Genomic DNA, 15,337 nt, shown 5'->3' with positions numbered 1-15,337 from the left:
CTAGAACCATAAATAATTTTGGAAATGAAGACTAAGAAGTTGATAAATTGAACAATTATTGAGCACCTCATCATACAGAAGAACCTATTAGTGGAAGAAGTGACATGGAAAGATAAGTTTTCCATGCAAAAACACCCAAACATATTCAAGTGTTGAGGACATCACTTCTTTGATAGGGAGGGACATGTTAAGCCCTATATAAGCCCATGTTAACCCAAAAGCCCCTTGTTAAGCCCTAGATATTGAGTGATTACATTCCTATTGTTATATTGTTATATTGGCTAGAACCCCTGATCATCTCATTTTACTATAATTGTATCCTTTGTCTCCTATATATACACTAAGAAGACCTATTCTTAGGATCATCAAATATTGTCTTGTTCATTGTATTTATTGTAAAATGAGGTTTCCCCCTCAAAGTGGACTATAATGATTGGTTTCTTATCATTTTTAAGGTGCAATGATCATAATAAAATCCTTATTAGATTTCAGAAAAAAATAAAAATAAATAAATTAATTAAATAAATTATGCCTAACAAAGGGTCAAAAGATAGAATATTTAAGCTACATGAAATATTTATGGTCAAGCCTTGAGAGATCAAATATCTTATAGTGTAAAGTTCTTGTATACTTCAAAACTTAAAAAAAGGTTTGCACATTGAGAAATTTAATCTCTCTCTACGTTTGATATATATATATATCATCTTTGAATGTATAAATGGATTCAACACCTTGAAAATCTTCTTGGGCACTTGGATTATGTAAACTACATAATTTAAGTTTGTAATTCCAATAAATCTTTATTGGATTTAACACAAAATTGACTCAAAAATATACCTTAAAAATAGCGAAAATGTAATTTCCAGTTAAATATAATATATACATATTTGATATTGAAATATTTATTTATGACTTACACTAATATATATATATATATATAATTTAAATTGTATCTTTAAATGTATAAATGGATTTTTAACTCTTTGAAAATCTCTTTGGGCACTTGGATTATGTAAACTATATAATTTAAGCTTGTAATTACAATAAATCTTTGTTGGATTTATGACAAAATAGACTAAAAAAATATACCAAAAATAGCCAAAATGTAAATTGTTTTCTAGTTAAATATGATATATAGGTAGTTGATATTGAAATATTTTACTTGACATGGAAATTGAATGATTTTATTTATCGACCATATTATCCACACATTGGAATATTTTTCATTTTTGTTATTCATATATTTTTAAATTTGCGGCTATATTACTTGACCTTACATAACTTGAAATATTTTATTTATGGCCTACACTCATTTTTTATTATTAATAATTTTTAAATGCAACATATCAATTTTATGTTAAAAATTGAATTAAATACACATCTCTGTGTTATTACTTTTATTAGGAAATATTTACAGTTATTTTTTCTCTTTTAAGCATTGAAATATTTTATTATGATTAACACACATGCATATTAAAATAAATTAGTTTAGCCCTCGATCGAGGTGTGAGTTGGAGGGAAACCCCATCAAGACTGATTTAATGCCAAGTACGTCGAGGTACACCACCATCGCCCCCCACATGCTCGAGGCGATGGGTGCGGTGGCTCCCTGCATACATAAGGATATCAACACAGTGGAAGGTGGTAGATTTATTATGTTAAGGTTTGAGTTCGGTGGCAAGTGTTCTGAGAGGTTTGTAGGTTGTTTCCGCACCCAAATGATTGTAGTGCAACGATTCTGGAGGAGAGACTCCGCGAACAATGAAGTGCAGCGATTCCAGAAGAGACGGTCGACTCTTCAGCTCTAGGAGAGGGTAATATGGTATGTAAACTTCTTTTTCTCCTCCTCCTCCATGCATCCGAGTGTCTGGTTTTGGGATTGGGTTCTCAATGGAGACAATTTCTCTGCGGGGGGGTGTAAATTGCGCTGGTGGAAGTGTCTGGCACCGATAGTCTAGCAGCAATATGTTATCCTCACCAGAATAACCTCAGTGTTGTTAGCTATGAAATTCTCCTCTCTCGAATGGGGTTATGTGGGATCTGGGACAGGGGTGTCAACCCTGGGGAATGTTGTTGTCTGGCTTAGTTCGAAGACCAGGGGGTCTGGGATTGGGTCGCTGTCAGTTTTACATTTAGGGTCTGCTTTACTGTTTTTTATGGAATTGAATGGAAACCTGGATCCCTGCATAACTGATGGTACCGGCATGGTAATGAATTGGTTTGTTGGATTTCTAGGCTTTGCACCCATAGCCTATGTTGAAGCATCTGCGGGGTCACTATTGAGGTGTTGCGTCGCCCTAGGTTTGGGAATTGTTATAATGTTGCTGAAGCTGGCTATGCTGGGCTCGTAAATTTTGTTTCTGGTTGTTATGAAAATGGGCCTGGGGGTCAAGAGATTGCATGCCTGGGTGGGTTGGAGGACTTCGATTACCTACAGGGTCTGTGAGTGGCAGAGAGACGAAGTTTAATTTTAAGTAAATTATGGCTTCTTTCTCCCATGGCAGGTGCATAGTAAGGTAGGCTCTCCTGGGTGCAAATGGATTCTAGGCTCGCACCCTCACCTGCATAGGGATCTGCCAACACCCATTTCATTACCAAGCACCAAGATTGTGTTTTCATGGCAAGGGCAGTGAAGGCTAGGGGCCGAGGTAGGAGGCATCAGGCGGCTGAGCAAGAGGAAGATACTAGTTCCTCTAGTGTGGGACGTGGCAAGAAACCAGTCGCCAACCTCATTAATGAAGAGGCCAATGCATATCGAGAGGGGACCAATGAATAGATTATAAGTTTGATGGAGGAATGGGAAGACGACCTGAACTGTCGAACGAGCGTGACAGATATAGAGATGGAGTATTGGCACACGATGGTGCCGGACCTTGTGTATACTCGAGGGCAGGTGACCTAGTTCAAACAAACCCTGCACCTCTATTGAATTATGAAAAGCCTCCTGGGCAAGGCCCGAGAGCAAATTTCAGTGAGCATGGAAACAACAGTGCAAGACTTCCCTAATTACAAACAAGATTTCCAGAAGCTACAATTCCAAATGCAAAATTTGGATGGACTCCTCGACCACATCGAGAAACACTTCCCATGTCTTTTCTCACAGAGAGTAATGCATGGTTCCAGTGCCAAGAATCTGGCTCCATTTGAATCCACCTCTACTGAGCCAGATGATTAATGATGTTAGCTAGTTTTTAATTTTTTATTAGTACATATGTAGACAAATTTTACTTTTCAGTTTGAAGTCATATATGTTCATAGGAAAATAGAGTATGGGCAAGGACATGATATACAAACTTATACAGCTTGGGTAGAAAGACTTATCACCTTTTTCTATTGGATGGCTTATCATGCAGTTAAGTGGCTAACAACTTGGTTTCGCACTAGGCAAGTTGAGGCCACCTAACCAGTTTTATGTGGTTGTAACTTGCTTATATATTAATGAAAATGGAAGAATCTACCAAGCTTACAAAATAAATAGTTCACACATATTCAAATAATAGTTTATTTATGTCATTAGTAGAAATATTTTTTAAAGTATAAAAATTATATAATTTTCTTGGATTCAAAAGTGAAAAGTAAGATTTTTTCACTTTTTAAATACTTTATATCTCTTTAAATCTCATATAAAATAATGTTACTTCTCATGAACATTTAGCATATTTTATCATGTCTTCGTCTCCCTAGATTTAAACCCACGTATCTAGGAAAACAAGTTCACAAAACCACTAGAGCTAACATAATTTGACATAACAATTAAGAAATATTAAATATCAATTTTATATTAAAAATTGAATAAATTGCTATGAAGTAGTTGAAAATAAAGGAGGTGTAATTCTTTCCAATCAACTTGAAGTTGACAAAAATAGAAATATTCACTTAAAAAAACAATGTATATATAACAATTTCATATTAAGAATTCAATAATTTACACATGTCATTGTTATAAAGTGATGAATTTTTTTATTCTTTGTTAATTTTCCTTTTTATATGTGTCAAATTATTGTACCAAAAGGCACATCATACAACCAGCATGAGGGAGAATTCATTTTTTTTATTTTTAATTATTTTTTCTTTCTAGATATGTCAAATTGTTTCCCTGAGAGATTGCATTCTAGTATGAATAAGGTGTAATTTCTTTCATGCTCAAAACAATGTAGATATAGAAAAAACCAAAAATAAATTGAAATATATTAAAAACAATTTCATGTTAAGAAATGAATGAATCACAGATCTCTTTATTATGAAGTAACTGAATTTTTGTATTCATAATTATTTTTTCTAATGGCAGCTACAAGGAAAAAAAAATTAAAAATAAAAAATAAACATACTTATTTATTGAAATATATTAAAAATAAAATAAAAAACAACTACCATAAATAAAATAATTGTCAACTATGTATATATCATATAAAGCAATTGAAAAAAAAAACTTATAGTTAAAACATTTTATTAGTTTATTAGTGTGTTGTTCAAAATGAAAGATGCGTGTAATTTCACACATGGTCACACATAGTTTATACATGATATATACACAAAGATACATATATAAAAAAGAAATTAGTCTAGATCCATCCAATTTTATCAAAAACCTTTAGGGATTTCCATTATAAAATAAGTTTGCAGTTAGAGAAAGGACTTGATAAATAACAAATTAAGATAGATTTAAGTTAATTTTATTTAAGATGAATATTCAAATATTTTATTTATAATTAATTTTTTACTTGTTTTTATATATGTAATTGATATTAAAATATATTAATTAACATTGATATTTAAATATTTTATTTTAATATAAAAGAATATTTTTCTTAAGTGGAAAATTTTATGATAACTCAGTTAATTGCAAAGACAATCATTTTTGGCTGCTATATGCCAATACAAGTTGAGTCATCACTATAAAGAAAATCACACCTCTTAGAATGATTTGTTGGTGATGTATTAAAGAGCAAGTTTTCACTTAGGTTAGATACCTCTGGATCTTAGATGCCAGGAAACCTGGTTTTTAATCAATATCATATATATAGACATATTGATCATGTATAATATTTCCATATATATTTTTATTTTATTTTAAAAGAGAGATAGATCTTTCATATTTAGCTCCAGACTAGAGCTTTTTATGCAAATATAAACCTGAGAGTTTTTATGGTCTCTTCTCAGATAACACGTTTACACTTTACAGGTTTGCATGTAGATTAATTTGTTATAGTAATGTTCTCTGCAGGCTTATTTCTTTTCATTTGAAATGAATCGATTTTCTGAGACAACGATGGATTTATTCCATAAATCGGAAGTTGTCCATTGTTTAGAAGTAAAAATAATCACGAAAGTGTCTTACATTTAGTTGTAAATTTAGTAATAGAGATTTGTATTATATTTTGCTCAAAACATTTGTTTCCTTCCTATACCAATCAATATCTACAAAACTTCAACTCCAAGTACCGTACTCGCCTGCTTACGATATTTATTTACCCCAATTCCCATCAAACTCTGCTAATTTATTAACATTTATAACAGATAATTCCAGAGCGCATTACATTAATGTAAAAATTCAGAACACGGCCTACTCAGAAATGGCTACAAATGTTAGGTTAAACGGCAACAGCTTTACAACCGAGTATTCCTTATCTACAGTTTGTTTCAAGGATTACAACCGAGTATTCCTTATCTACAGTTTGTTTCAAGGAGTATATGTTAATACTGTGGGTAGCCATGATCTTCTTCACTAAGTTTGTCAAGAATAGCAATCACTCCAAAAACGAATGCTTGATCAACTCCTGCTCCCACTGCAACGCTGTATATGTCCTTCGAATCCGTAAATGCAGTATTCACAAACACCTGCAAACCATTCAATATTTGGATCATTTATCTGAATAATAAGCAGAAAGCAAGAGAAAGATAATGGGCCCACCTCTGCAGCAATTGCACCGGAATGATGGTAGATGCCACAGTCTCGTTCACTGAAACTACCCACAACCTTGTAGTCCCACCCCCTTTTATTCTTCTCTGAATTTGTGAGGGAGACCTTAATGGGGTCGTCCTTCTGGCAACAACTCACGGCCGAAGCGATGACCTTAAAAATGGGTTTCTGGTGCTCATCTATAATCTCGTCCTTCACGAACCCTTTCCATTGAGTTCGAAAGCAGAGCACCTCCACAAGACCCACCTGGAAATGGCATACGTACATCCTTATTACTTTCACAATTATTATAAATTTTGAAAATGAACTTGGTGTTTTCCAGTCATATAACCTTGCGTTTCAGGGCGAGTATGGAATTCCCTTCATCGTCTTTGAGAACAGCTTCGTTTCTAAACATTGGACCGCATCCCTCCACTCTAAAAACTTCGTTGCCTCTGCAATTAGTGACCACAAAGCCGCCACCATTGACAACACACGGCCTCTTCCTCACAATGAATTGGGTTTGTGAAATGGAGCAGAACTGTTTGCTAACCACAGGAAGAATAATCACAGGAGCAGAACTGTTTCTATTCATCTTTTCTTGTTTTTCTTGTTTCTTGTTTTCTATGCGGGCCGGCCTTTTTGAAAATATTTGAAATGACCGCGGGAGATACAGATGTGCGATTTTTCCGGTTGACGAAGCTCTGAAGAAATTCGAATGTGGTTGCTGAAATATAGATGAGCGCTGAATTTTGGGCGCTTAAATTCAAATTTGAATTTGAATTCAAATGGGCTCATTATTTGAATAACATTAATGCCGTGATTACTATCAGTGCATCGGAGCGCACTACTTGCATTGATTACGCTGAACCGTTGGGCAACTCGGGCAGGAACACCGGCGCTGGAGGCGGGCAGGAACACGCATCGTCGGAACTCGGTGAGGAGAGATGGATGCATGCCGATGATCAGTGGTCCCGGTCACGTCAAGCTCCTGTCAGGTGAGTGTAAGGACGGAGCATTAACTTTTCTATAGAGGTGGATTTAGGAATCGCCCTGCAGTGGTGGTAATCCTGCCGGGATCTGCCACAACAACAATACAAAATTGTAATTATAATTGAATTTTTGGTTTTTGAATTGTTTAAAGCCATTGCCATCTTCCCAGAGAGGTCCTCCTTCAATTAGCACGACCAGTACAGAGAGCGTTCTATCCACCCATCGATAGTTGTTTGACGGTATATTAATTGCTTTGATTTTTTTCATATGGTACAGTTTAACCAATGTTTCAATAAAATTTCAAATTTAAAATTACTTACTTTTTTATTTTCATGAATTTTGATTGGGCGAAAGGTTTTGAGCTCTTATTGGAGGCTTCGCTCCATTCGAAACATATTTTTCCACATGTCGCACTTATAGCCAATGTTTTATATGTCTTCAACATTTCCAAATTTTATACTTTTTCCACTTCGCACTTATATCCAAAGTTTTATATGCCTTCAAAATTTCCCGGTTTTATATTTTTTCATTTTATGGCAACATATTCTAAATGAAAATTCTTTCGCACTTATATCCAAAGTTTATATGCCTTCAAAATTTCTTGGTTTTGTATCTTTTCCATTTTATCCCAACATATTCAACATATTCTAAGTGCATCTTCCTTCAAAGTTATATACACGGTTTTAATTTCTTCAATTTTATAACCACATATTTAGTTTCCATGCACCCCTTGCATTTATCACCATTACCACGTATTCTTCTCTACATGCGCCACCTTTCATTTTTGCCACGGAGCTTGCATTTATCGCCAGCTGGCCCTCCTAGCCTCGGTACTTGATCTTCATCTACGGATACTATTCTTGTTCGTCATCGGACGGGTGAGGTTGTTTCAGGTTTTCTGATGTCTCCACTGCACGTCTATCTCCTCGGCATACACTATACTGGGTTATCGTTGCCCTTCATGGTGAGAATGGTTTTCTGCTCTATCTTATCATTTGACATGGTCATTTTGTGCATAGATAATGGGTTTACTTCTCTGGTTGATGCCTTTACTTATCGATGGGCCTGGTCTCTACAAAATTATGGACTCCTACACCATGCATAGCCATGCGGGGACAACCCTAGACGTGATTTGCATCTCAGGTAAGGTCTTTGTCCTCATCCTAGGGTTTTTAAGTTATTGTATCAATTTACATTTCTTGCAGAAGTATCGATGTTGATCTTTGGTCTTTAAATCTTGGCGAGGTAGAAATTTTGGGTTGCAAGACGGAGCAAAAGCTAGAGATCTGAATTGAAACTTATCTAGTCTCCTTACCGAATACTACGTGAGCCGAAGGCTTTTGCAAACTGGGTTTTGATACATAGTAGGTTTTATTGCAAACTGAGTTTTGATACACTCTGGGTCCTATTGCAAACTGGGTTCGCCCTAAACCCTTGTTGGCTTAGCTCGGCATATGAGGTTACAAGGTCAGCAGTAGACCCTAGCTATGTGAACCCAAGTTTTAACTATTTTTCTCGTCCTACCACCAGAATATGTCAAATGGAGACACGTTTTTAGTCTCGAATGTTAATATATGAATGATTTATTGTCACGGTCATGTCGTTCTTGTTGTTCAGATTATTTATTTTTACTTCAACCTGTTCTGGGTTGGCTTGTTATTTGCGTAATGATATGGTTAAGGAAGTTGCATCCTAATTGTTTTCATGGGTGTTGTTTTCCGAACTCAATTGTCTACCTGTGCTATTGTTTGATTATGAAATTTCAAGGCGAGATGCTAGATTATGGCCGAGTGCGGCAACCTCTTTATCCATGGAAAAGAAATAGTTTTCTTACCTAATATTTAATGAAAAATAACCCTTACCGACTACTCTCTATATATTAGAATGACTGTCAATGATTTTAGCTCTCACCTTCAGCTAAAGGAGAGCGTGTTGAATGACCATCAGAATATCAGTACCAGTCTTCAGCACACGGCTTCCACAGAGGTGATTTATCATTAATTTCCGGCAGCACTGCAACAGGTTAGCATTCTAGCAAATTTGATCAGGGAAATTTATTTTTTTGTTACTGATTACTTGTAACCATTTTTATAATGAAAACAATTTTGAAGAAGCATAACAAACCAAGTTGACAAAAAAAATATAATTCAATTTCTAAATTGTAACTATAGGCGCATATTACCGGAGAAACAACCGAGCTCTTGTCTTTCTCTGCTTTTCTTTTGCAAATTGATTAGCGCAGTTAGCATTCTAGCAAATTTGATTACGGAAATTTATTTTTTTGTTACTGATTACTTGTAATCATTTTTATAATGAAAACAATTTTGAAGAAGCATAACAAACCAAGTTGACAAAAAAATATAATTCAATTTCTAAATTGTACCTACAGGCGCAGATTAACCGGAGAAATAGCCGAGCTCTTAGGTGATTTATCATTAAGTTCCGGCAGCACTGCAGCAGGTTAGCATTCTAGCAAATTTGATTAGGGAAATTTAGTTTTTTTGTTACTCATTACTTGTAATCATTTTTATAATGAGAACAATTTTGAAGAAGCATAACAAACCAAGCTGACAAAAAAATACAATTCAATTTCTAAATTGTACCTACACGCGCAGATTAACCGGAGAAACAGCCGAGCTCTTGTCTTTCTCTGCTTTTCTTCTGCAAATTGATTAGTAGCACTGTAGCAGGTTAGCATTCTAGCAAATTTGATTAGGGAAATTTATTTTTTTGTTATTGATTACTTGTAATCATTTTTATAATGAAAACAATTTCGAAGAAGCATAACAAACCAAGCTCACAAAAAAATATAATTCAAGTTCTAAATTGTAACTACAGGCGCAGATTAACCGGAGAAACAGCCGAACTCTTGTCTTTCTCTGCTTTTCTTCTGCGAATTGAACAAGCTGGGCTCAACTATTGCAGAGAACTATTGCAGAGAACAATGGGCTAACATGAGCATGGAGGGGCAAGAGGAATGACCCGGAGGGAACAGATATTGCATGTATTGTTTATCGCGTGGAACGAAGACAGGACAGGAGAGGGACAGGAGATATAGGAGGTGACAAGTGGCCCGAAGAACATGCAGGTGGCATGCAGCCTCCACTTCCAGTGGAGGCTTAAAAACTTTGCATAAATTATTTCAAACGCTGCGATATAAATAAATTCCAAAAACTTTGATATAAAGAAATTGGCAACGGTATATAAAATGACAGAACTTTGGATAAAATGGTATTGCCACCATTTCCTTGCATCGGGCCAAGTGAAGCCTCTAATAAAAGGTAGAATGCTTTCGGAGTTAAAACTTTGGATTAAACTTTGGTTAAAACACAAGAAAATATAAAAAAAGGTCAACGAATGGATTAATTGCCGGTCAAACGTTCGATCCAAGTGCCGGAGGCAGGGACTAATAAGACTCAGGGTTATTTTTTTTTACATATGATACTTAATTTATTTTATGTTTATTTGATATGTAATATTTAAAATAAGAATATATTAATAATAGCAATATATTTTATTGTTACATATAAATAAAATATATTAATCCATATTAAATTTTATAATTTTATATTAAAATTATTAAATATTTACATATAAATAAAATATATTAATCCATATTAAATTTTATAATTTTATATTAAAATTATTAAAATTATTAAATATTTACATATAAATAAAATATATTAATCCATATTAAATTTTATAATTTTATATTAAAATTATTAAAAAAATTAAGTAATTTAAATTAAAAAAAAAATTTAAATGTTTTGAAATTTCGTTTTAATATAAAAGTGATATACAATATTAAGAAAGATTAATTAAAAAATATTTAATACTATAAGAAGTTTTAATAGTTAACTGGTAATATTAAAATATATTAATATGAAAGTGATATATAATATTAATAACCATAAAAAAATAAGTTTAACGTAGGTTATAAATATGTCCATTAAAAGGTTTTGGGTTTAATCATATATATAGAGAGGAAGATGTGGATTTGTTTTTTTTAAATGAAAGTGATATATAATATTAAGAAAATATTAATAATTAAAAAAAACAAGTTGATTAAAATATTTTAATATTCATCGTATATATAGAGATCTTATTCTATTAATAGATTTTTTTAATATTTAATATCTAATGGTTTATACTATTCTATATATATATATATGACCGCTATTTATTCTCTTTTCACTTATTTAATGGTGAGCTACTAGTATTTTAAATTTTACATGTTATTGATGATACAAGAAAAAACTGTTTTGGCTTTTATAAGGTAAGAGGTGGATTTAATAATGATTTTCTATAGAGAGATTTTATTTTCCATAATTAATTAAGACTTCAAATTTATTGATGTAAAATGTTTTGGCTTTTATATAAGATAAGAGGTTGTTTTATAAGGTAACAAGTGGATTTAATAATCATTTTTTATAGAGAGATTTTATTTTCCATAATTAATTAAGCATTCAAATTTATTGATGTAAAATTGTTTATCTCAATGCTTATCACCAGGTTCATCATTACTCCGTAAAGTTAATTCATATTGGACTATATGACTATTCAATTGAAAATATACTCCATTTTTAGATATTAGTCTAGTTAAGCATAACACACTAACTTGACGCTAAATATTTTGTTCGCGTTGTAGTGTTGTCATTGATGTCAACCAATGCTTAGTGGTGTTCATCTTTGTAACAATCATTTCTATGATTGTACAAGTCTAATGCATGGTCTCCTATGTTTGGAACATGTCTCAAAGTTGCATGTCCATGCCCTGAAGCTGAGTGGAAAATTGATCAGAGAAGGCTTCAAAAATGAAGTTAAATCAAGGTAACAAAAGTTACCTGAAGAATCCATGCATTATAACACATATAAGTAGTGTGCTAGGATGTGTTATAATGCACTTCCCGAAGGTAGGACCTTTATTAGTCCCTGTGGGTGGCTTTTCCTATATTTCATGTGCTTTATGGTTAATTCGTTGGGTGTCTACTATGGTATTTGCTCATGGTAAATGATCTAATTGTCCAAGAAGGTTTTCTATTCATCTTGAAGGTGCCTAAAGTTGAAAGTTTGAGAAGAAAACATTATATATATGAGAATACCTTGAGGAGTTGTGGTTGGAACCATTAAGAGGGAGGCCCATTGAGAGGGCATTGGGAGAGATGTAGTATGGTTGTAGGAGCATATTGAATATCTAAAGCAAATCATAGCTTGTTGTGCAACTCCTAGGAAGTATTGTATACAAGTATCAGTGATCGTAGTTGAGGAGAAGCTGCAGTGGATTGTGTGATCAAGGGAGAGGACATGCTATGGAGATTTGTTTCTACTAATTTGTTGAGGTTGTGCTACAAAGAGAGTTTCTTTGATGATTGGGTTCTAGTTTGAAATATTTTGAAAAGTGGCCTAAGAGAGTTACAAGGCTAGTGGCTCATTCTTGGTGGTGGCCAACTAAATTGTTACAGGGGTAGTGGCTCTTTGTTGATGGTGGCCAACTAAATTGTGAAAGGGGTGATGGCTTCTTGTGGATGGTGGCCAGCTAAATTATTATAGGGGTGGTGGCTCCTTGCTATTGGAGGCCAACTAAAAGATAAAATATTTATCTCAATAATAAAATATCCAAAGCAGTGCAACAATAGCAGGGTGGTTTTGTCCCCTTGACAATTTCCACCATAAATAATTGGGTCTCTTTCTCCACGCTCGTATTGATGTTTATCATGGGGTTTATGTGTTGAGTTTGTGTTTCTTTTATATTTAGAACTATTGATGTGTGTTGTTATTCAGTAAACCAGAAAAAATAAGTTAAAATTATATAATGATTATCACTACTAATTGACCCCCACACTTAGTAGTGATCTACATTTATAACAAGTGGTATCACATCTAGTTCCTTTGTGGTTGATTAATCCTTGTAAGGTAGACTTGGGAAAATCATGCGTTATCAGGATGTTCCACTTCTCAATGGTAAATTTTTTAGCATGTAGAGAAAAGGTGAAGTCATAAATATCTTCTCGAGGATATCATGTTTGGAAAGTGGTGATAAATGGATATGATGATAAACGCCATTGAAACCAAAATCAATTATCAGATCCATAGGCCATATGTGTATTGTGTGATAATCTTCACAATTGGGGTGCTGAGAAAATAATCGATCGAAATACTGCAAGAAATATCTGACATTGGTTGCATGCACTGCATGGAATAGAAATCTAGAGAATTGATGAAGAAAAGGAGAAATTGATTGAAGATCAAGCCCAAATTAGAGCATCATTGGTAGAAATAGAATATCTATTAACAAAATATAGAGACCTGGAAAAGTGTTTTCAAATTTTTTATGAGATGGAATGTGTCTTCAAAAAAGAAATCATTATATTAAGAACCTAGTTAGAAGAAGGAAGGAGAGTTGAAGTCGGAATGAGGAAGAAATACAGAGAAAAGTGTTGAAAAAGCAGTAAGAAAATATCAGTTTGAATTTTCCTTGGTCAAACTAGAGAAAATTAGAATTTCTACATCAACATAAATATTGGAGGTAGTTAACTAAGGTGACATGGAACTTGTCACTCAATTAACACAGTTAATTCAATTTAGGGAAGCTTCAGTTCAGTTTAATATTTTTGATTGCTAATTTGTAGCAACTCGTTTCAGTTAATTTGAGCTATTGTCACTTAAACTAGTTCTAACTGCCAGATGAACTAGTGGAGGTCAAGCTGTGGAAGTGGAACTTCAACCACACTCAATGATCTACCAACTAACTAATCAATCAATCCAAACTATTTTTTTCATGTAGAGAATTCGAGTTACCTATTTGAGATGAAGATTCCAAGGTAGTGTACTATCAGTTGTAGCATATTCCAATATGTACAAGTGGTGCATGCAGTCAGAGGAAGGACCTAGAGGAATTCCATAATTCAATAGTGGGAAATTCCTTAATAATATGGGCCAATATCCTCGAGAAAAATTGAAAAGAAATAGGAGCTTGTAGTGCTTGAAAATTGGTTAAGTGGTGGCCAGAGTCGGACAATCATGAAGAGGGATAGACTATACACTTGTAGGGTGTGCTTAAGGTTGAGCAAGCATATGTATTTAATCTCTATTCTCTAATTAATGTAATACATATATGAAGGGGTTTTGAGCAATTTCTTTCCCCTAGATAAATCTTTGTGGATGTGTGATGTTTCCTTTTGCATGTCTATGATTTTTGTTCTATATGGTGAATAAACTTCCACACATCAGTAGAGTAGCTTCAAATCTTGTGATTTAGTAAATTTCATCAACACTTTTAGATCTACACATTAATTTCTACATGGCATCAGAGTTGGATTGACTATAGAGCAGATATTTCAAAGTTGTTATTGTAGGAGGATTGGATTTTCAGGATCAATTAATCAAAACTAGAAGGATATATTTCTATGGACTAAGGCTCGAGTGTGTCTATGAGGGAAGCTCGAATTATGTTTCTTGGAAGGACCACATGGAGGCAGTGCTGGAAGATAATGGGTTGAAGGAATTCATTGATAGTGATTGGTGAGCCCTAGTATTGCACCAAGAATGTTACAACTCCCAAGGGCTCCTCAACTCAAATTATCAACACAGGGTTCGTACAAACTTAGAGGTGACAATGTTATATGCACATTAGTTTGGATTCTACTCATGCACTCTCATTCATGACATTAGATCAAAGTTCATAGAGACCATTCCTCATATTAAACTATAGTGAAAGCTTGTTAATGAAAGTACATTTGAAAACTAATTGTAGCTACGAAATTGGAAATACCATTTGCTCAACTTGAAAATGCTAATTAATCATTTCATGAAAGGACAAGGGATAATATACTTTCAAAAAGAAAGCTACTCTATCTTGCATAATTCATCAAACTAGCAACGTAATTCCATGTATCATCTACCTATTTCAAATTTGCTTGAAAATCAAAAACCTAACATGCATCATACTTGTGATTGAAAATAACTAATTCTACTATGTTTTGAAGTGAGGAAAAGGAATGGTTGGAGTGGTCTAGGAGCATCCCTTGATCATCAAATCACAACTTGGGGTCATTTTTCATCTTGAATGAGCCAACATTGAAGTGGGGGTCTTGTATTGCTACAAGAGGGCTTGTAATGCTATAGGAGGAGTTCCAAGAGGCTTTTTATAGTGAAAATGATGTCTTGATGGAATGAAGAGGTGGATGGATGTTAGGGAGAGTAAAGGAAGTTTGGGTTGAGCCCCCTAGCCAATCCCAATACCTCTCAAAGGTTTTTCTTGCACCGAGATGAATGCTCACGGTGTTCTAAGTTTACTAGACAAAGTGACTATGGAAATGGAGTTTTCGAACGCAATTGAGGGGTGGAGAGAGAAGATTGAGGAATCCACGATGGAGGTGGAATAGGCACCCCCCTTGCTAATCAAGACAGCCCTGCAAATAGCCACATGCATACATCTGTTGATCA

At 34.0% G+C, this 15,337-nt stretch overlaps 1 protein-coding gene across 1 annotated transcript; it reads right to left on the bottom strand.

Annotated features, from left to right (window-relative positions):
• Positions 1-5,532: 5,532 nt before the first annotated feature.
• Positions 5,533-6,494, bottom strand: LOC149226858 (protein LURP-one-related 6-like). Its single transcript, XM_089375372.1, has 3 exons — positions 6,252-6,494; positions 5,912-6,166; positions 5,533-5,838 (listed from the first exon to the last, which is right to left on the bottom strand). The coding sequence occupies exons 1-3, from the start codon at positions 6,492-6,494 to the stop codon at positions 5,695-5,697; spliced, it is 642 nt and encodes a 213-aa protein (XP_089231498.1). The 3' UTR covers positions 5,533-5,694.
• Between the last annotated feature and the right edge of the window lie 8,843 nt (positions 6,495-15,337).

This window comes from Pinus tabuliformis, chromosome J (genome assembly GCF_031772625.1).
Source record: "Pinus tabuliformis cultivar Carrire ecotype Pingquan chromosome J, CPIR1, whole genome shotgun sequence".
NCBI classification, from domain to species: Eukaryota; Viridiplantae; Streptophyta; class Pinopsida; order Pinales; family Pinaceae; genus Pinus; species Pinus tabuliformis.
The sequence above is the reverse complement of the archived record's forward strand: the minus strand, read 5'-3'. Positions and strand labels throughout refer to the sequence as shown.